The sequence below is a fragment of the Eptatretus burgeri genome, chromosome 1 (assembly GCF_056783735.1).
Source record: "Eptatretus burgeri isolate ZD-2024b chromosome 1, Ebu_testis_v1, whole genome shotgun sequence".
Taxonomy (NCBI): domain Eukaryota; kingdom Metazoa; phylum Chordata; class Myxini; order Myxiniformes; family Myxinidae; genus Eptatretus; species Eptatretus burgeri.
The window spans coordinates 19,192,759-19,215,977 of record NC_140961.1 but is presented as its reverse complement, the minus strand read 5'-3'; the positions used below and the strand labels follow the sequence as shown (position 1 = coordinate 19,215,977).

At 43.2% G+C, this 23,219-nt stretch overlaps 1 protein-coding gene across 2 annotated transcripts in view; it reads left to right on the top strand.

Annotated features, from left to right (window-relative positions):
- The window catches only part of LOC147033960 (catenin alpha-2-like), a 150,606-nt gene that overhangs the window by 46,787 nt on the left and 80,600 nt on the right, over window positions 1-23,219 (top strand). For both annotated transcript variants that reach the window (XM_085873829.1, XM_085873838.1), the window contains exons 5-8: window positions 857-976; window positions 2,298-2,387; window positions 4,278-4,457; window positions 9,125-9,328. In XM_085873829.1, coding sequence (XP_085729955.1) covers window positions 857-976; window positions 2,298-2,387; window positions 4,278-4,457; window positions 9,125-9,328 — 594 coding nt within the window. The remainder of the gene's footprint in view (window positions 1-856; window positions 977-2,297; window positions 2,388-4,277; window positions 4,458-9,124; window positions 9,329-23,219) is intronic.

The window sequence follows — 23,219 nt, the reverse complement described above, 5'->3', positions numbered from 1 at the left end:
AATTGGTATTATTATTTTATTAATTGCAGGTTCTTGAAAGGGTTAGAAATTGCTCCTTCATCCAAGATGGTTCACTATCCTAAAATAACCATAAATCTCCCAAATTCTATTGATCCTTCTACGCAGGTTGGTCTCGCTACAACAGTATAACTTGCCACCTTTTTACTTCAAGTAAACGTCTCGCCTCACCAAACGTGATCAAATTGAATGAAAAACCAAATACTGTGTTGGAGTCATCAGGAGGAACCTGGATACGATTCGGGTTTCAGCTGCTCAAACCCATCCAGGTGCAGCCGAGTCTCTCAAAAACGATTTGTAAGAATTCACTTCTCCGTAGACAGAGAAAACCAAATGTAAACAAAAGATTTAAAAAAAAAAAAAAAAGGGAAAGAAAAAGCAAGAATTAGCTCGATTAAGGAGAAATGTGTGAAAGACTGAAGAGGGATGTGAAACAGAAAGCAACAACTATCAAATATGTCTGGAAGAACTGGAATTGATAGATGTCATCAGTTGCTCGCAAGGCTCAAACGCAGCACCAGGTACAACCTACCAGAGGTCCGTCAGCGGGGAACTGTAATTGACACGGCATCAGGATACGTTGCACTCGTATGTAATAAATAAATTAGTTCCATGTCAACCCACAAGCATACAAGGGTTAACATCTCACCATATCAATACACTGCCTAACAATCCCTCGTAAAGAATTTGTGAAATTCGGTCCATTCATTTATATCTTTTTGGGGGGTGGGGAAGGGTGGAATAAATGTTTTTATTTTATTTCATTTTGCATTTTCATCCACTTTCAGTAAACGCTGCTGGTGTTTTCATGCATTGATGTGGACTTGTTTGCCACCAGGCGGAAGAGAGCTTGGAGAAGGTTCGCCTAGCAGGAAACCAGCAGGAGTTGGCTAACAGCTTCAAGAAGTTTGGCCAGGACATGGTGATTCTAAACCAGCTTTCTGCCTGTCGACAGCAGGTACTTGTCTGCTCTGTGAAAGTGTGATGGCTGGCTGCCATGGGAGTGGGGGGGGGGGTACAGGGATAGAGGAGGAGTGGTGGGTTTCCAACAATGTTCATGGGTGCAGCAGCAAATCTATGTTTGGTACCATGCTAAGTGATGCAGATACGTTTCCTTTTACAATTCTGCTGTACGTACTGTTGTTGCTTTTTCTTTTTCATTTGGTGGTGGTGTAAATTGCCAGGGTGTCCCTTTTTCCTTCAGTTTATGCAGACGTCTGACTTATTATTATTATTTTTGTACTTGTTTATTTATTTATTTCAGTAATTATGTTAATTAATTATATTTTGGCTCTTTGGAGCATGTGTGTGAACTTTGAGATGTCTGGGTTTAATAACAGCCTCTCGTTTGGATGTTCCAACCCATAAGTGAGCTGGGAGTTCGAACAAAAATGAAGCATAAATTGTAATGGTTGTGACATCATTATTATTATTATTATTATTATTATTATTATTGTCATTATTTTTTGGTGGCTGAAATCGTGTTGACCGCGATTGCATGCCTTTTGGGATAAAAAGTGGGGGGAAATCGATTTGAGCCAATGAAGAGCTTCTACAAACGCAGGAAATGGAGGGCAGAGTGCAAGCTCGTTCTTTTGTGTGAGGTTACTGCCGCCATCTAGTGAACGTCCCGCACGTACAGATTTTGTATTGGTGTGAATGCATGCATGCAATGCTCCATTCTTCATTCCACCATGGTGTTGGAAAGTGTAGGGATTGAAACTAAGTGATGTGCATGCGTGCGAGACATTTTGTCGGATATCTGCGCAATGGGTCAACGGGCTCCTTGTTCACAGTTTGATTCTTGGGCAACGTGTCTTGCCTCCAAGTCCTCTGTGACATATTTGGCCTTTTGGAGTACGATTGCGTCAAATGCTGCGGAACGTTATTTTCCTTCACGCGTTTTTGTGGTCCATAACCGTGTAATTGCCTTTGTGACCTATTCTCGGTTATTAATGTTGATATTTGAAATGATGTTGATTGCTTTTGTACGTTGTCTGGTTGATTTGCGTTATTCTTTATCACTAAAAAAATATATGATAATTAGGGGCGATTGCGTTCATCTGGGCAAGGTGGACTTTTTGACGAGCTTTTCCACTTTATTCCCCATTCATTATTTCTTCCCATCTCTCAGATCCTCTTTGCTCAACTTCCCTTTATTTTTCACTCTCCATCATTTCCTCTTCCCTAAACCGATTACTTTCTGCTTATCTAACTATTTACGTCGCTAGTCCATTATTTCTTGCTTTTGTGAATTTTTTTTTATCCACTCCTCTCAGGACCTCAAAGACCCCCGTCTACGCGACGAGATGGCCGCTGCCCGTGGAAGTCTCAAGAAGAACGCCACCATGCTGTACATTGCTTCGCAGGTTTGACAAAAGCATCCCATGACAAGTTGCTTGGCTTAATAACGGATTCCTCTTCCCGCCTGATCCTCTGTAGGCTCACAAACAATTTATTGGTAGTTCTGCGAGTGTGCGTTTGTGTTTTGCATCTTGTGGAATGTTGGATCAAACGACAATTACCAATGTATATTGCAAAGCTGAACGAGATGAGATCATCGGTCATGTGATTCGGCAGCCATATTGTTTTATTTATTTAAAAAGCCTTCCAAAATCTTCTTCTCTGATGTGGCTGAACAGATCGAGGCGAAACTCTACACGTATAACCGCCTATCCATGAGGAACAAAAGCTTCACACACATGATGTCATCAGTGGCATGGTTTTGCAGCCATATTGGATTTACCCTCAAACCAAGAAAAAGTAAAAAATTAGTACTTCTAACCCCATTAATCTACCCCAAACCCACCTCCTTCAAATTCCCTGCTTTCTTTCCTGAAACTTCCTGTGTGTCCATCTTGTTTACCCTGTTTAACTCGTCCGATCCCTCTCCCTTACACAGATCTCCTCATGTCTCTGTTCCACGCTGTTTTCTCCTTCCCTCTCCCACTCCTCTTGTCTCCTGCTCCCCTTGTCATACGTTCTGTGTGTTAGCTCTCATATGAGCCTCGACATTGTATACAAAAAAAACACTATAAAAATCTTCTCCAGAACGGCTGGACAGATCGAGGGGAAACTTCACACAAATGTTCACCAAGCCTTGGGTGGACACGTTTGTTCAGGAATAATTGATAGATCACATGGTTTGGCAGCCATATTGAATTGAAGAAAGATATTAAGTGATGTTTTCTCTGGAACTGCTTAATCGATCAACATGAAACTTCAAAGTTATGATGTAGTCGTGATGCGGATACATGTTTTAAATGTCAACTGTGGACGGACGCATGGTCTGGCGGTTGCCAGAACTTTTTTTTTTTAATTTCATTTTTAAAATTTATTTTGAATAAGGCTCACTTGGCTGTGCCTGGACGGGTTTGAGGGTAGAGGAGTAGCGGCTAAAATGTGAATCCTATCCAGGTTCATCTTGATGACTTCATCTTTGCTTTTTTTCTTGTTTGGGTTCCTTCCAATGATTCCTACGCAGGACTGTTTCCTATTTGGTGTTCCATTTGATTTGATTTGAATTGAATATATTTTCATCGCAATCTAAATTGAATTGAATCATAATATACATCATCGGTCAGGGTCAGGTGTTCGATCAAAGCGGGGCATCTTGGTACATGGTCATCACTGCCAGCAGTTATAAAGTGGTGGTTGAAATTATGACTCTCATTAATTACATAACACACCACCACACAAATGCCACACAAAACAAGTCCTGGTGAGGGGCTGCGATCTATGCTCTTTTTCTTGTCTTTCTAGTTTGATATTTGAATTCTTGTGTTGTCGAGTTGAGCTGTGCCAATGTTGTGATGCATTACTTGTGTTTTGGGGGTTTTGTGTTGTTTAAACTTTTATTAAATCATTTGGAAGCAATTCTGTACTGTAGATTTCTGTACTTGGCGTGGCATTGATTTTCTGATCGATTGGAAGCAAATTTAGCCTTGACTTTTTTTTGCTAAGTTGTGCAAGTGCTGTCAGACATTTTGATTTCATTTCATTTCGGTTGTTTGATCTGTCGGCGGTTTCGAAGAGGTTGAATTGCGCATACAAAATGATGCTTGAGGCTGTCAACTTGCTCAACTCGCTAAGTTTATTTGGTTACTGACTGGGAAGGGGTTGGGGGGGGAGGGGAATAGTTGTTGCAATTTGGAAGTAAACCCATGATTATTTAAAAATTTCAACCGCGTTACTGGTGCATGACGGTGATTTGAAACTGGAGTTATTATTATTATTTTATTTTATTTTATTTTTTCTAGGCATACTTGAATCATCCTGACGTTGCAGCCACACGGGCCAACAGGGATTACGTCTACAAGCAGGTGCAAGAAGCCATAGCGAGCATCTCGAATGCTGCACAGGCGCCTGCGCAAAGCAGCCGCCCTGCACAGCAGGCCGAGGGTGTCGGAGAGCTCGCAGCTGCTCTCAATGATTTTGACGTGAGTTTGCCAACACACCGTCGCTCATCTACGCCGGACTCGGATCCAAACACACTGTCATCGATGCATTCCGTGTTAAATAGCTGGCCCGTTGTTTCCCCGTCACTTTTACTCTTTTTTTTTTTTTTTTTTTTTTTTTTTTCCTTGATACCCCAATCTTCCAAGAGCCAGAATGTGTTTGTACACTCTGTGACGTCCGAACGAACCCAGTAAGAGTTTGCAACTCCCACTGATGCGTTACGTAAAGTTTGGATGCGTTTTGTTGTTGTTTTTCACTGGAAGGGCGTGCGAGTTTTCAAGTCGCACGTGTAAAGATTCAAAATGGAATGATTAAAGTAAATTTGAGGATTTCTCTGGGAGGTGAAATTGCACGCCATACTTGTCAGCAGTTTGGCTCGCGTGTGCTGGCCGCAAACGGCTGTGGAAGAGCTGCAGTCGTGCACCATAATTTGCTGTACCCATTAGGCCCCTTGTGCGGTGTGCTGCTCATTAAAATGAATTCCATCCGACTAAGAAATGTTTAAATTGCACATTTTCGATGCGGAGTGAAATATATGGCCATTAATCCTCCACCCCTCTACGTTCTCCAAATATCCCGTCATCGTCGTATTTGTTTGTCTCATTACGAAGAGCACGTCGATTTTGAATTGCCATTAGCCGGAGGTTGTTTGGTATCGTCCCAAATGTAACCTTGTCTCTTTGACTTGCCCAGAGAATTTGCTTTCCCGCCATTGGCTGTTATTTGTTATCTTGCCAAAATGAATTCTTGCAAGATATGTTAGTCAGCTTGTATGTTTTTGTTTTTTTTTTGTTTTTTTTTTTGTTTGTCTGTAATCACGTATAAAAAATTTTGCAGAGCACAGTTATCATCGGAAATTTTTGTAACTTCGCATATCAGAGGCCTATAGGAGGTCCCTTTCAGTGCATAAAATTTTTAAGGTCAAAGGTCAAGGTCACTTTGTCGCAAATGAGGGGAGTCGACAAAACCCTTATTTTTTGAGTAATTTTGATCGGATCGTCTTCAAACTTCATGGGAATATAGTTCATGGTCTGGCGCTCAGCTGATTAATTTTTGGTGTCGATTGGCCTTGACCTTCATGGTTAGCGCCTGAGGTCAAACATATTTGACCCCAAGGTCAAATTTTCAAGTTTTCGGAACCATATCGTGTAGTACCTCAAATTGAACACCTCGATGAGTGCTTTCTAGATATGTCAAGCTTGAGACATTATGACGTCATTTGGTGACGTTATGAGGCAAAAGCATATTTTTCATGGTTACTCTGTAGAACGATTCTCATCGGAATCTCTCGTAGGCAGATATTCCTCAAGGAGTCGCTCCTGGTGGATAGCAGCTCTGTTCACCTCAGTGTGACCTTAAAGAAGTCATACGTGGTCACCTTTTTGGCAAGATACGGGTGACATTGGTTTTTTTATTTACTTATTTATTTTAGGGAGGGAGTCTGCTTTAGCCCAGTTGTAGTTGTGAACAGTCGTCTCTCAAGAGTTGGAAACAAATGACGGAGTGGAATGTTTCATTGTTTTCCGCAAAGGGAAATCGTTTCGTGTGGAATCCACCCAATTTGTGGTGGTAAAGTGGACCGTTTGTTAGCTTTGGTAACGGTTTAATTCTCGCTAACCACAATGTGCTTTTGCTGATTGCTTTGTCCTAATTGCGTTCATTTTGGTCTCGCACTTGTTTATCAAATAAAATGAACTTTGAGGGCGATTGAACAAAGATTTGCCCGACCCAGCTTCAAACTGTCATCCCAGTGTTTCTCCCTCCCCTTACTCATTTGCCTTATTGCTGCAAATATGGTGGTTTAAGTAGTTGCGCTCTGTCCCAGTTTGCTGATAAATGAGGTTGGCAGTATGAATACCTGGTGCTCTTTCATTTACTGCGAAGGAGGAGGGGGTATGCTTGGTGTTTGCTTAATGGTTAGGGTTGTGAGCTTAGGATCCTCGGGTCCTGAGTTCAAAATCCGCTTGACCGTTGAATTAATACCAGGTGGGGTTGATTCAGCCTGTCATCCTTCCGAGGTCGGCAAAATGAGTACCAGCTTGCTGGGATGATTGAGCCATTCGAGTATCCTGCGTTGGAGTGGTGACCCATCCAGGATTGTGCCCAATAGCCCAGGAGACTGCTTCGGCAGCACCGATGCTCTTGTACAGAGGATGGTCCGGATGGATGGAGGAGGGGGAATATGGAGAGGAGTTTATTTTAAATTAATTTCAGTGTAAACCAAGAGTCATCTGCTGACCGTTTTCTGCTCGATTGACAAATTGGCACGCTCATTAATGTGAAACACCAGCCCGACAGTTTTATCACCTTGTCCAGAACCAAACCGAGACCGTCATAGGCATCTGCACCACCTCGGCACAACCCTGTCAGCCAATGGCACGGTCCATTGCCCCATGTTTTAACCTTTTGTGTCATGATGCGACTCAAACTTGCTTCCACTCGGAGGCATCCTCTTTCAATCTAGGGTCACTTCGGTTCCCACAAATACCCTCTGGAACGCGTTTCGACCTGCGGTTCCTGATTGGTCATCATAGCACTTCATGAACCGTCTAAAGTACAGTTTACTCGTCTCTGCAATGATGCCACTAAATTTTGATGATAATCGTGCACGCAACACCTTTGTTCGATTGTTCTCCATACCATGTTGGAAGCCATTTAAAAGGGGATTAACCACCAACAACGTTGTTTCTATCGTACCTCATCAGATGTACCGCATGTTTCGCTGACCTTGGCGCCGACCTCGCTTCTCTTCCAACCACCACATGGTGGTTGGAGGTGGAATTTTTTTATCGAACTTGAATGCGTTGTATAAATCTCAACAATTGTGATGAGGAATTGTACAATTTTCAGCTCCACCGGGTGGTTATCCGTGTTTTGTCCCTCAAACTCAGCAGAATAACAGCATTTGAAGGACTAACCGTTTTGGCGATTGGTCGTGCGAGTTATTGGAAAATATTTGAACTGAAGCCCAATCGAAGAGGCTTTCTCTTTTTTTTCTTTTTTCTTTTCAGCAAAAGCTGCAACTTCAAAGCCCCATTTCAGATAAGCCAATCTTTGTCAATTCAGTTTGACCTTTATGTGCAAACGAAGCACCAACTGCATAAATTACAACTCGTTTTATCAACGGTTGTCGTGTCCGCTCTGAGTTTGGCAGGTGCGCGGTTCGAATCCTGGCCTAGCCATACCAAGACTTGATGAATATGGTATGTGCTGGTTACTTGCTTGACGCTCGGCGTTTAAAAGGATAGGGCACAGACAAACAACCATAGGTTGTTAATGTTACCCAAATCGAGCACGTGCCATTTATCAATGCAAGCTGTCATGGGATCCAAACGCGTGCACGCAGGTGGACCCTGTTCCTCGTTCTTCAGCTCCCTCTTGCGTCTTCGGCATGCACACAAAGCTTTGGACAACTCCAAGAAGGGAAAACCCAAGTTCGGAGTAAATCGATGATGGGTCTGAGTCCTTGTGCAGTTTGTACTTGACATTATGCATCGACCATCGAGTAAAATCCATTTGGAGGCCAAAGTTGCTTAAACCATCGTGCTCTATGCAGAGCCTCACTGTATTTATTCATTTACAAATGATGATATTTTGGCCGGGGGTACGTGTGAAATCGTGAGGCGGTGGGCGATCGGGTTGGTGGGGGTGGGGGAGGTTAGGGTTGAAATGCCTTGGCAGAGATTTTGGAAAAGGGCAAGTTGCTTTTGAGAATGTTGGAAGAATGTAATAAAACAATACAGACACAGGTTCCGCGTGTTGCTGGGAAAAGCATTTGTCAAGCCTGTTTATGGTGTGCGTGCATAACGAGCCGAGTGGGGAAAACAGCTCCTGGCAGGTGGGGTTGCACCAGTATTGGTTGGTTATTAACATAAGCAATGCCGCAAGATCCATCAGCGTGGAAGAGATGCAACTCGAGAATGATTGATTCGATTTTTTTTTTCTTTCTCTCAGCCATTCATTCACCCTTACGCTACACCTGCCAGCAGGTCTTATCATAATTTTTTTTTTGGAGATCCATCTGCATGGCTAATGTCCCATTCCCCATCCCCATCGCTCCTCCGTAGATAATAATGGCACCCATTTTGAATTTGACCAAATCGCTGTACTCGTGAATGCTGCCAGACGGGACAGCCACCTTAATGTATTCTCCAAAACAACACTTTGTCGTCAATGCATTGTCCTGCTTGCAAAGCACCAAGATGGAAGTCTGCAGTCAAGCTGGGAATTGAACCCAGAGGATGTGACTCGGAGGAGTGTGCGGCTTCCGAGCTGTTGTTTGTCATTGCAAGTTGGATATAAAGTACACGATGTGTCTCCTTTGTGGAGTCGGTGGTCTCTTTTTTTTATTTTTATTTTTTTGAGTGGTCGCTGAACGTGTACCCTCCGTTGCCTGTTCAAATGAGTGGTCTGTTTGTTTGAATTTGGCTCTCTTTCAAATTCCTTCCCTGAATGCAGGAAATGGGTGCCGGTATGTGGCACCACCGACGACGATGCAATGCCTTGTCCTAACATTAGTTTGGGGGTTCAAATGCCCGATTGGATGTTTGCTGCTGTTTTCTGCCAGAGGGAGTGGAAAATACGTCGATTGTCGTTTCTCTCATTGACCATAAACGACTTGACCTTTTCTTTCTTTTCTTTCCCGCAGAACAAGATTGTGGTTGACCCACTCAATTACAACGAATCTCGCACGCGGCCGTCGCTCGAGGAGCGCCTCGAGAGCATCATCAGCGGCGCGGCTCTTATGGCCGACTCGTCGTGTACGAGGGACGACCGGCGTGAACGTATTGTTGCAGAGTGCAATGCCGTGCGTCAGGCCCTGCAAGACCTCCTGTCGGAGTACATGAACAACGTAAGCTGATTACCATTACTTTTGTAATGTTGTTTTTCGTTCGTGGTGTACTTTACCGACCTGAGCAACGGGGGATTCGCCCATATGTCGTCAATAATTTATTTATTTATTTATTTTTCTGCCCTGTAGCTCCAATTGTAAACGACCGTTCTGCTACGCAGCACCCTTCTCGCAGTGTGCAGCTTATGTTTGAATGAGGAGCCTTTTGAAAGGCCAGTTAGTCGAGTTCACGTACGCAAGCTGACTGTGAAGATTCATCCACGGAGAACGTACTCGCGTGTTAAATGTCTCGTGTCTGCAGAATCAGGAAAACTTGGGTTGATATCTAAACCAACATAAATTCATTGTACAAGTTGGACTTGGGTGTTCACCAAGATGTAAGAGTGGATTAGTTGTTTTGATTTTTAAAAAAAAACAAAACAAAAGAACCACTCCACTTTCACACCCCAACTTTCCCACAACTCCAATCCAACCATTTCATTTTTTTTCAGGAATGTCAGCTCTGTGTTACATGGTTGCTTCCCAAACTTTTACATGAAGTATTATCATCCTTTTCCGCACATGAACCGCCCATCGTTTGGCCTCCAGGAGATGGCAGCACAGTTTTTGGTGTTTATTTGTCGAAAGATTCTGGTTTCAGCTGGAAAGATCATTCTTCTTCTTCTTCTTCTTCGTTCGGATGCAGCACAAGCCTGCTGGGTGGTCGTATCATTGCTGGGAGCATGGTTCTGCCACAGTGCCTTCTATAGGTTCGGGCAGTAATTTGTAATTTGTCCAGGGTGCCGGTGATAGCTTGCCTACTCTTCGCGAAGGACACCGTGGGATCTATAATGCCTACCAACTGCTGCTGGCAGATGGAAAAGCCATTTGACGTCCGTCCGAGGGACGACGTACACATCGATGAATGTCCCTGCCTGTGAGTAATTGTTGATATAGAATACGAGCAGATTTACTCGTGAACAAGTAACATTTTGTCGCCAATCACAAAGATTTATTTTATTGATTTTCTGATTGGAGCGCTCTTTCAATTTCCACGTGCGTCCGTCCCTGAATACATCTTAAGAAGACGACATCTGAATGCGGACGAGCTTTTCATTTTCCATTTTTATTTTGATCTTCCTCTGAGTGTGGTGGTTTGTATCGTTCTCAATTCAGCATCTGAAAAGGCCGCTGTGATGAATATCCCATTAACAATGTCCCCATCCTCGCTCCTTACACCACCGAGTTTTGTTATTTCCCAAAGCGGATGTGGAAGGGCTTTGCGGGGACGGGACAGGAAGGCGCTTTCTTGTTTTATATAAACCCAAACCGGCATCAGCTCAACTCACTGTTTTAAACCATTCACCACAACCCCCCCCCCCCCACCCCTCCTGCCCCCTTGACTGAGGGCTTATCATTGTGGTTGGGGGAGAGGAGGAGGACAAGGGAAGGAGGACATTTTCTCATGTGAAGAGTGATTTTTACCAGGTCGATAAGGAAATTATAACACCCTCTACCACCACGACCAGTTGGAGCCCCACGGTACACATTTACATCAAGAATTGGTGAGCGATCTTGAGCGTTCATGTACAACCAACTAATGTCACTCGATCAAACAGGTTGAACAGATCGAGGAGAACCGACCACTGGATTACCCGATGACATCTGCAGAAAATGCATAATTGGTGTTGGAAGTGTGGAAACACCGATGAGGCCTCACTTGAAATTCAATGAGATTAGTGCGAGATTGGTGCCACAAGGCCTCACGTTTGATCAAAAGGAAACTTGTGTGGTCGTTGTAACAGACGTCTGGAAACGCTACCACAGCGATGTTGATGTGACACCTGGGTCCAGAGTCAGTGAGCCAGCAAGGAGTCAGTGGAGCAGTGGATGGATTCCGTCCATCCCTTGGGACCATTCTCTGCGCAGAGCGTTGGTGCTGCCGAAGCAGTCTCCTTGGCTATTGGGTACAATCCTGGATGGGTCGCCACTCCGACACAGGATACTATCAAGCTGGCACTCATTTGGCCGACCTCAGAAGGATGACAGGCAGAGTCAACCCCACCTGGTGTTAATTCAACAGAAAGTGGGATTTGAATTCAGGATCCTCGGATCCCAAGCCCACCACCCTGACAGATGGAATGGACGTAAATTTATTGAAGTAGTATGCTACCTTCCATGGGAAGCGGGGAGAAGTTGACGTTTCAGGTGTTGACCCTTCATCAGACGAAAAGAGGGAGACTGGATAAGGGAGAAGTTTATCATGTGTAGGAGTGATGAGTCCAAAGTGCATGCATCAGCGACATGGCAGGATGAAAGTCGGCCAAAAGGCACATTTTATGGCCAGGTAAGCTATCTCAAGGTAACTGCTAATGATACGCACCTTCACACAACATGTGTGGCCATGAATCCTTTGGTGGAGATTTATTGTGAAGTTCTAAATCATCCCCTTTGCAGTCCAGACTTGTCACTTTGTCTTTTTTAATCTCATCGGGCCACTGGAAAAAAAAAAAGCCTGTGTGTCATCAAGGTAATGAGTGAGTAACACGTCGAAGCCCGTGCCCTGAAATGTCCATGTGACCTCCCTATATATATATATATATATATATATATATATATATATATATATATATATATATATATATATATATATATATATATATATATATATATATATATATATATATATATATATATATATATATATATATATATATATAAACAGACTGCGTGCGTCAGCATGATCGGTCGGCGTTGGGGCAACTGCACGTACAGCAGGGTAATATCCCGAGAAATGAATGAAGTTTCAACTTTCTGACACTTTAAGATTTCCAGCGCTCCCTTCCACCCCCCCCCCCCATTCTAGAATCCAAAGCCCATGTTAATATTGAACAATGCTCTTTCTTTTTGAGATACCAATTTGTTTCAAACAAATGAAGATTTTTCTCCTGCTGGTCCTGCGAAGTAAACATTCGAAGCACGCTGTTATCGATCTTGTTGACGAGCATTGCTGAGGGTTATCATTTATGCTGACCGCTTCCTTCCTGAAGCAGCGCGGCCACTTTCTCTGGTTTTTCCCTCAAAATTGCTCGGTGTCGCGCACGGTGCCCGTGGCATACCCAATGTGGCGCGTGGAGCCTTTCTCTCCAACTTCTCTTTGCCTCCCTGCCGCGGAGCCTTTTCCTTCCCGTGAGGATTGGCTGCATCAGGCACGTTTTGAGAGGCCGGGCACGCGGCCGCTAATAAGGCAGTTTGTTTGCCAAGGCAAGAGAGGTTGAACTCGGCAGCACCAGGCGCGATATGCAATTTCCCTTCTTTGGTCCAGGATTAGAATGATGGCTTTGACAAGTTGTCTGGCTTCGGTTATGGACATTTCCATAACCGTGAGTTTCTACTCCCATCAATAATAATGAAAATCGAGTTTTTATTTTCACATTTGAGTTGCGATGGCACTGTGGTTTGCTCGTATGGTTTGTTGCACTGTGTGAGGGGGTGCTCATTGGGTTAACGGATAGCAGAGGGGCCTCTTTGATTTTGGAATCGTGAGGGACTTGCTCGCACACCTGCTTCATCTTCCAGTTATTGATGGTGTTTCGACTTGTACTCGAATGCTTTTCAACAGGTAAGCGGGTGGCTTTCGAGACGACGCTCTTGCCTTATTTTTTTTTTATTTTTTTATTTTTTTGTTAATGGAATAAAAATCGCTTTTCTTCCTTCCTATCACATGTTCTTCTACCACATAGAAAAAAAAAAAGAGAAAAAAGTTGTTCCTCCGTAATTCTGTGCATGTGCTGCACAACAACCACAGACTAATGAACCAGACGGTGTGCCCGACGGCACGTTCTGCATTGTTATCGTTCAGCATATTACTTGAAGGCCAGAGTGCTCGAGAGCATACATTGGTGCCCTTTTCCCCTTGGCCCGTTGGCGATGCTGTTGGTTTGTTTTAAATGGAATCCTGCAGCGGTGCACCAGTCGGTTTCGGTAAAGTGTGGTGAAACACCAACACTTTGCCAGCTTGGTGCATGGACTATTGCTTGTGCTAATGGTGTTGCTGAAGTCTGTTTCATTCCTGTCGTGGCGAACCGGGCTGGGTGGGGTTTTGAAACCGATTCCATTTTCCCGCCTTTTAATCTTTGCTTAATTATTTATTTTATTTATTGTCTCAGTTGAAACATTTCCAAGCATTTCATGCAGTCACTTGGGCCAATATGTGAACTTATTTGGTGAAACCACATACCTGCACGGATTTTTTTTTTTCAATTTATTCAACAGCCTCTTGTATATCGCGTGGAACACCGTAGTGTCTCGCAAGCTGAATATCAAGCGGGGCGATGACATTGGGAGGCCTTGCTGCACTTGAACTTGAATTGCAGGCAGTGGGCAAGACGTACCGAAATTGGATTTATCAACTTATTTATTTTGAAGCGGTCATTCTGTCATAGGACGAGAACGGCACTTGGAGCGCATCCCTTCACCACGTTCAACAGTTAGTTTACGTTTTGTATACCACTGATCGGCCGGATATGATCTGATCTGTAGCTGTATCTGAACCAAAATCTAATTGGCTTGTTCTTGTCACCGACCCAACTCATCCACCAAGTTTTGTCGTAATCCGTCACCAACTGCTTGAAATATCGAGTTTGGTCCCTGTATCTCAATGGTGAAGCATCACGAAAAAAAAATCTTTGATCCGGATCTGGATCTTCACCAAACTCGAATCAATTCATCCTTGTCACACCCAACCTGTCTACCAAATTTCGTCCAAATCCATCTTCAACTTTTTGGGATATGCTGCAGACAGACAGACAGACGCATAACCTCCGCCACCGAACAATTGTTTGGATGGGAAATCCAACAGGCCAACACTTTTTTTTTTCCAGTTTGCAACCAAAGGGTATCTTTTGCAATCAGGGACAACATTGCATTCTTATGTTCTGGACATTGTGCTGGAATTTGGAAATCTCCATTTACCATGTACGTATTATTGATTTGCGTGCTGCTTCCTCCTCCTCCTCCTTCAATTCACCAACAAGAAAAAGAGCAACCAGAGATTGCAAACCCTCACTAGGATTTGTTTTGTGTGGTGTTCAACACAAAAAAGAACATATTCAAAAAATTATATAATTCTGGCTGTCAGACCATGCGTCCGATCAGGTTGAAATTTTAAATGTATATTCACCATCACAAGTAGATCATAATTTGGAAGTTTCACGTCGATCAATGAAGCTGTTCAAGAGAATTTTTTTTAGAAAAAGATTTTCGTTCAATCCAATATGGCTGCCAGACAATCTATATATCTATATAAGTATATATGACTAAAACTCTCATCTTCTGTATATATATATATATATATATATATATATATATATATATATATATATATATATATATATATATATATATATATATATATATATATATATATATATATATATATATATATATATATATATATATATATATGTTCCCAAAATGTACAAGATAGCACAAAAATGTTACAGCCACCTTACTCACCATTCTCCTGTGGTGTCCAGTATCAAATTTTGTTCAAATCGGGCAACGAAAAAATTATTTAAAAAAATAAATTCCCGATTCAGTCAAGTCCTCTTCGGAAGTATTTGATCAATGAAAACAACCTCAGCGGTGTCGTTCGCTGGAGCTATCTTTTTTATTTTCTTGAAATGATTTTTTTTTCATCAACCACTGTCACAATGGGAACCCAACGGGTTCACAGGTCGTCTAGTATAAATTATTTGTGACACGCTGGTATTCCCAAGGCTTGAGGGAACATGTGTGAAGTTTCCTCTCGATCTGTCCAGCCGTTCTGAAGTTTTTTTTTTCTTGAGGTTTTAGGGTAAATCCAATATGGCTGCCAAACCATGTGACCTATGATGTCATTGGTGGGACCATTTTGTTCCTCATGGATAGGTGGTCATAGCGAGCTGTAAAGTTTCTCCTTGATCTGTTGTCATTTCAGAGAAGATTTTGAAGGTTTTTATTTTATCATTTTATTTCTTTAGATATTACTGCTGAACCACATGACCGGAGGTCGTCGTCTTTTTATTTTTATTTTTTCTTCTGTCAACCAATTTATTCCAGGATGACCCTCCAAGGCTTCTTCTGGAATCCCCCAGAGCTCCATCGTCACGGCCCTTTAGATGGCCTCCACATCAGGAAATTGGGTCCCCTTGATCACCCCCTTGAGCTTGGGGAATAGGAAAAAATCACAAGGGGCCCAAGTCTGGCGAATATGGGGGTTGCTGCAGAATTGGCACGTTCCTCTCCGCCAGAAACTGTTGGATGCTCAGGGCACTGTGAGCAGTGGCATTGTCATGGTGGAGCACCCAGGCATTGTTCTCCCACAGATCCCTCTTCTTGTCCCGGACTGATCCCATGAGGTGCCGGAGGGTCTCCTTGTACACGTATTGATTCAATGTTTGACCCTGTGGTAGAAACTCGAAGTGGACGATGCCCTTGATGCCAAAAAGCGTGATGAGCATCACCTTGACCTTCGACTTCGACATCCTTGCTTTCTTTGGTCTTCGTGATGCCGGACTTTTTCCACTGATGACTCTGCTGTTTGGTCTCGGGATCGTATTCGAATATCCACGATTCATCGCCAGTAATGACTCTCCCGAGCAGGTCTGGATCTTCCTTGAAGCGCTCGATAATGTCTTGACAGACAGTGACTCTGCTGTTTCTGGTCCTCGGACAACAGCTTGGGGACCATCTTTGCGCACACCTTGCGCATTTTGAGATTTTCAGTGATGATGCTCCAGACAGTGTCCTTGTTGATGAAAAGTTCCTCAGCAATCATCCGCACCATGAGCTGACGATCTGCGCGCACCATCCGCTTCACACGCTCGATGTTTTCCGCCATTCTGCTCGTTGAAGGTCTTCCAGACCGTGAATTATCTTCAACCTCCTCCCGTCCCTCTTTGAACCTCTTGTGCCATTCAAATGCACGTGTACAATGTACATGACATAATTTCTTCCCCGTAGACTTGCTGCAGCATTGCGAAGGATTTGGAAGGTGATTTGCCAAGTTTGGCAAGAAACTTCAGATTGGCTCTCTGCTCACGACTCGTAGCACGACTACTCAGACGAGACAACGTGTAAAGCACGACCTGTACAAAAATCACACAATGAGCGCAATCAACCATCACCAATAATATATACTTGTCGAAACCCCGTCACAGATGGATTCCGTTCCATGAGCCCAATATGACAACCAGTGGCGGCTCTTGTAAGAGCCGGATCCCAGTCGATGTACTCCATGGCCTTGCCTAATGAGGCCTACAAAACGTCCTTGTACACGACATTTTTGGTGTACACTACTCCTTGTGAAGAAGTCCCCTGATTTGTGCACGTGTCTACTTTGACGTACAAACACCGTGTCAAAACTTCTCAGGTCACAGTACCGAGAAAAACGTGACGCGACCGCTAGGAGGAGCACAAAATTTGTCCTTCAGTATTAATATATATATATATATATATATATATATATATATATATATATATATATATATATTGCTGGAATGTTGCAAAAGACTGTGATACAACCCGTTCATTCAAGTTGTGTAAGTGGAGCACACAGCAGGCTCAGTCCCGTTACTTATTAGATGGACCTCGTTTAATAAATCTTTTTCTTTTTGTTTCTTTTCATAATCACCCAAGTGTAGATTTTTCTCGGATTATTGAGTTATAAGGTTGTGTAGACTGGACGATTATTCCATATTAATTTTTTTTTAATGAAGGTGCACGCCTGCTCGAATGCAAGTTTGCACGAATTGATCCAGGAGGCTGTTTCTTGGAGATTTTTTTTAAATTTCCGTTAAGCGAAGCCCACATGGGTAGTGTGACTGATCACTGCATGGTGAATTAAGTAGGAAATGTACTGCTTCGGAAGGGTGGGTGCTTACTTTCTCTCTCCATAATAAAGAGGCCTGTGCATGCTTGACGACAGCTCCATGCCGCTCAAGCAGTTTTTATAATCGGATTTGCCATCTTTTTCGCTCTTGGGTTCCAGCTGACCCACTGCTCTGTGCTTGTGGAGATGTTCATGTTGTTCTGATATGCATTTCCAACTTCCTGCTTGCTGTTCAAACTCGGAGGTTCAGGGTGGGTGGGGATGGTCTGGGGTTTTTTTTAATTTTTTTTTTGGTGAAATCCTAAACTCCTCCCCTTTAGTTATTATATCTGGTCTGGTTTTCAAGTTTGTTAATAGTGCGTCCGGTTAATTTGGGCTCGGAAATTAGGCTGTTTTTCTGTGTGGTTGAAACTGTATAGTACTCGCACACTCCCGAATACCCCTAAAAATGAGGGCTTTTAAAAAGGTTCATCGGGATGATGCTCGCAATGGTACCAAGGTATGCCGATGGTTTATTTAATTAAAAAAAATTAATCTATTGATTGGGAAGGAAATCTTTTCTTGGGAAGGAAATCAATACTTCCACTTCTCTTGAAAATTATATAACTAAAAAGTTATAGGTTTTTATTAGTTTTTTTTTTTGGACTTTTGTGAGCAAGTCATTCGTAACGATATTTGAATGTCGCTCGAGTATTTTGTGGAATAGTTTGTTGTTACGGAAATGGTGAGTTTGTTGCTCGTTTAGGTTTTTAGGTGATCCAAGTGATGGAGGAGCTTTGAACATCGATGACATGCAGGGAAAGACAGTATAAACTATAGATGGATGCCTGTGTGTTTTTTTTAATTTTATCTCAATTTTAAAATTATTTTTTTGTATTAAATGTACAAGGATATTGGTAGGGAATGGACAAATGCATCTGCTGCTACATGGGACTTGAAGTTGGGTTCTCTGCATCGGTTCAGACGGGAATGTGAACGGATTATTTCATCTCGTGTTACCATTGACACGGTGTTTTCAGCCTCTTTATTAGAACTCAAGCAGTTTGGCTCCCTATTAACTGTTGCTTTTAACATCATTGCTCCCTCTATGTTGTGCTGGTTAGTTTTGATTCTGTGCTTTAATTTTTTCAGAAACCTTTGACTATATCAGGCATTGTCACAGCTTTCAAAATGGGTCCAGTCGACTTGTTACAACGATGTCATTGAGACCAGTTTTTCAAATGTAACATTTTCATTTTTTTTTTTTTCAATTTTCTTTTGAAACATTCTCAGAGGCTGGGGTGATGGTGGTGGGGTGGTTGTGGGGCGTTCTCAGAAACATGGGCTGCGGTCGGGAGGAGTTCTCGGAGCCTTGGATGGTGGAGGGGGGGTGTTAGATCGTTAGTCTCAGTGTTGTTGGGGTGGGGGGAGAGGGTATTCATAGCCTGGATGGTATGGTTCTTAAAGCCTCTGGGAGGAACTCATCCACCAGTTGTTTTATTTAATTTCAAGTGTGAATGCACGATTGCTTCCACATGTTCAACACTAATGTGCAGCTCAACTGCAATGTTCAACACTAATGTGCAGCTCATCTGCATTGTTGTGCACATTGAAGTGGTGAATGGCCAAACTGTTCAATATGGTTGTTTGTTCGCCTTCACAGCACTTGCTTGCAATTGAGTAGACTTCATTATCCATGAGATTTTGAATCATTTCTCACCATTCAAACACGTGTGAGAGACTTTTGTCTCCGCTAATAATATTCGAGGTGGATTTCACCTGGTTTACGCATTTTCATTCATCGACACTCTATATTACATACCTTACGCTTGCAGAACGTGCCACAGCTAACCATCATATTATAAATATCCCGAAAGTTTTGGCCATCTGTGATGTCACTTAACAGGAGTTGCCAGATGTTGCCGCCACCACTCCATAAAACTTCAGTGATATTTCGTTTTTACAATTAGGGCGTTTTATAAGAGCAATCCAGGTTAACCTTGAACCAGCCTTGTAATATTGTTTTGCGTCCTACCCTTGCAGACCCGCCATCGTAAAGCGCATCAAGCCGCCTTTGGTACATCGTAACCCTTTGTTCCAGACTCGTCCAATAATAATGTGCACCAGTTTGTGCAATTAAATGAAACCATCTCTTGATGCAGTTTTATTTTAATTGCATTCAAAGTTTTTGCGGCTAAAATTCCACAAATTGGCTATTCGGGATGCGTGGATGCCGCTCCGACATCGGTCCCTGAACCCTCACTCCCTCGTGCCCTCACTTGCACTGACCCAGAACAGAGATTTAGATTTGTGCATTCAAAAGATTATGGAGATCTATTTTGTTTTGTCTTTCTTTCTTCCCTCACAACTGACCCCCACCTTGTCCTGCAGGGTGGATGTTTAGAGTGAGAATGTCCACATTGGCACCAAGACGTGTTTCTGTAGGTTTACGAAGTTAATCACCCACAGCAAGTCTTGAGTTCTTGAAACCTTTTGCCTTCTATTGTTACGTGACTGTAATCTGCATTTATTTCATTGCCCTCGCCAAAGGAGATAAGAGGGATGAGCCTCCGTTGGGGATTGTGAGAGGAGTGCTTGGGTTCACTTCTCGGCTGATGACCCTGAAGCCGATGAACTGCGGATAATTGTGGGGCAGCGGGTTGCTAAGTGACCAGACGCCATGTGAGATGCTTAATTTAGGTAGTGTCCAGCGTCCAAATCCCGCTTTGCCTTTCCGGCAGATTAACCACCCCAGATAAGGACTGTGCTTCCCGACATTCCGCCTTGATCAAAATATGGCAGAGCGTTACTGTATGTGGACACACCGGGTAATGACTACCCATGTCAGAGCAGCAGGGCCAAACTGTTGTTGCATACCGTCTGACCAATAGAAGCAGACAGCCGGACACTTTGGAAAAGGTTTAAAATGATTTACAATGAGCACTGACTATGTACAAGCAGCGTCTCAATCAAGAAATGCTTATACTCTGCACATAAGCTCCTCCTAGTCAGTCACTTGTCAAAGGACAGTTGGCGCAATGCGTTGATGCTCATCCGTCCAAAGGGTACGAGGTAGTATAGAGATGGTAAGGGAAAGACTGTGTAAATCAGTGTGTTTGGACAACATGTCCAGGAACTCGACGCTGATGGTCCATCTGCCTGGCACTGGACCTCGCTCGTGCTTGTCCACCACTTGCTCTCGCCTGATCACCAGTCCTCCACTCGTTCTGCAGACCACAGCCCTCTCTCGCAGGTTCCCAGACACGTTCCATTCTGGACTCTGGGCTCTGCTTTTATTGCCCCATTCTGCTCTGCACCATGGCCGGATGTCTCTTGATCTGCGTGCCGTCCCATTGGACCGCTCGGTGATCCGGCCCACGCCATTGGATGTTGCGAGCTTTGCGGCGCCGCTGGTGACTAAGCATGGCATCGTGTCGCGAGGTGGTTTTGCCCCTCTTCAGGCCAAGGAGTGTTACTCCTCAGTCCCACGAATCGCTCTTTTGTTTCCCTTTCTCTTCACGGTTCATCCCTTCCTGTGCTGTTTGAAGCGCTGTGTTCGATCAATCCTTTCATTTCAAGAGGTTTGATGTTCGTGCAAAACATGGTATAAATTGTGTGTGGCTATCTATTGGAGGAGAAAATATTCACAAAGGGGTTATGTTCGACTACAAACACAATGCACGTTCCCTTCCTTCTGAACACTGGTGGGGGAGGAGGGGAAGGAATAAGTTCCACAATATGCTACAGAGATAACTGTACTTGGCCTTTGTTTCTTTATGTGCCTTGGTATGTGCTTCCCCAGGGTCTTCGAAAACCGGCACAGTATGTACAATTATAATGTGAGCACATCGATGAAATATTGTTGCATTTGTAAGGGGGAAGAGTAGGAATCACCTTAGAACAGTTAGAAATGCATAACTACCTTGGTATGCTCCGTGTTCGGGTAATTTAGCCATTTTGATGTATTATGTCGGGAAATGTTAGATTAATAATTGTCCTATTTAATGCTTTGAACCTTGAGCTCCTTGGATTTTCGGCACCCCCACCCGAGGCTCCCTGAAGAAAAATCCGTCCGCTTGGGTATATTGAGGTTTGAATAACAGATGGTAGAACGGCCGCGAGAGTTCAAAGGACTAAACGTGCATCATGCGAATAGTGTTTGTGGCTGCTTCCTCACCTTCTGCATGGACGCCTCCATAAGTTAAGGCCTCGCCCGGTTCTCGTTTTCCCTCCCTGTCCATGCTAGAGTCTGGTGTGAGGCACCTTAGAATTTGTTATTCGTCTTGCAGATAATTTGTTGTGAATCCCTGTTCCCCTCCACCCCCCACCCCCCCTCCTCGATCCTCATCCCCATGGTCGTTCACTGCCCTCGTGTTCTATTTTCCCTGCTGTTTGTGCTTGGGAGTAAACCCCGTTAACATCAGAATTGAGGATCCCAGGTGCACTTGTTGCGGTTTCTTCATCGCGCAAAGCCGCCATGACTTGAACGCAATCAAAAGGGAGTAAAAAGCCAGTTTGCTCCATTCATCCAGTGGTCGGTGTTGGACGTCTGAACGTGACAGTGTGTACAATTTTAATGTGAGTACGTCAAAGTATGCGCAGTGGCCTAAGGTATTCACCCCTCACCCCTTCCAAAGTTTTCACATTTTGATTCAACCTGTGCAACCATGATTCTTTCAAATCAAACAATATATGGTGTGTTCACAAACGACTCCAAAGTGACAATGCTAAAAAAATTCAGATAAAATGTGAATAAGTTAGATTAACAGAAAAAAAATCAGATGATTCTCAGTTGCACAAGTATTCAACCCCTTTCCCTAATTAACCCTAAATCACTTCAGGAGCAAATTATTTGTTTGAAAGGTTGTACAATAAGTGTTATAGGTTTCACCTGTTTAAAATCACTGGTTTAAATTAGTAATTGAGTTCCCCCACTTATCTAAGGATTTTTAAGGTGCAACTCACTTGGACAACCAACAAGGCAAACATGAAGACCGAGGAGCTTTCCAAAGAAGTCAGACATGAAGTGGTGGAGAAGCACCGTTCAGGAGAGTGTTTATAAGAAGATTTCAGTCACTCATCCTTTTTGAGTATGGTGTAATCCACCATTAAGAAGTGGAAGATGTAGGATGCCACCCAGATTTTACCCAGATCAGATCGCCTATCCAAACTCAGCAGCCGGGCAAGCAGGAAGCTGGTTCGGAACGCCACTGTAAATGCAACGAGTTTGAAAGATCTGCAGGGCTCTATGTCCGAGGTGCGGTCAGTGTTCATCAATCGACAATATCACGTTCGAATCACAAAACTGGCTTCTCCAGACAGGTGGCAAGAAAGAAGCCATTACTGAAAAAGACGCATCTAATAGCTCGTATGGAGTTTGTGAAAAAGCATCTTGATGATACTGCAGGCATGTGGAGAAACGTTTTGTGGTCAAACAAGATAGTCCGGGAGCCAACCGATCAAAATTAAAAAAAAATTGCCCGGTCTGCTATAAAGTTTTTGTGTTGATTTTCATAAAGAGACACCCTTTGAGTATATGAAAACCAATGTTGGCAATGGTGAAACTCTTGCGCAACAACACAGTCAACACTTTTGCGAGCCCCCTCTGATAACAAAATGTTGGCAAAAGCGAAGATGTAGGATGGGGGTAGGGGTAATTCATATTGTCCTAAAATCATAACCACTAAACCTATATACACAAATGACCCCTCATATTAAAGAGGAGTTCATTTCCTATATCACAATTGGTGTAGATTTAACCTACCTTCAATTGACAAGGTTATATGTCAAACAACAAAAGATTTATGTAACTCAGAAATGCTTGACTATCAATGGGGTCAGGAACAAGAACATACTTTTACATGCCATGGTTTTAAGGAAGATAAAATTAGAAATGGATTAACACAATATTGTGACATGAAACATCCTCTTCAGAGGAAGAGTCACTCTCTGAAACAACTCCACCACATGAACCTCTCTGACCAAGGCATATGCATGTCACTCAGCAAGGCACAGCAGCCTTTTTGCATGAACATCGTTTCAGACATTTGGATAATTTGC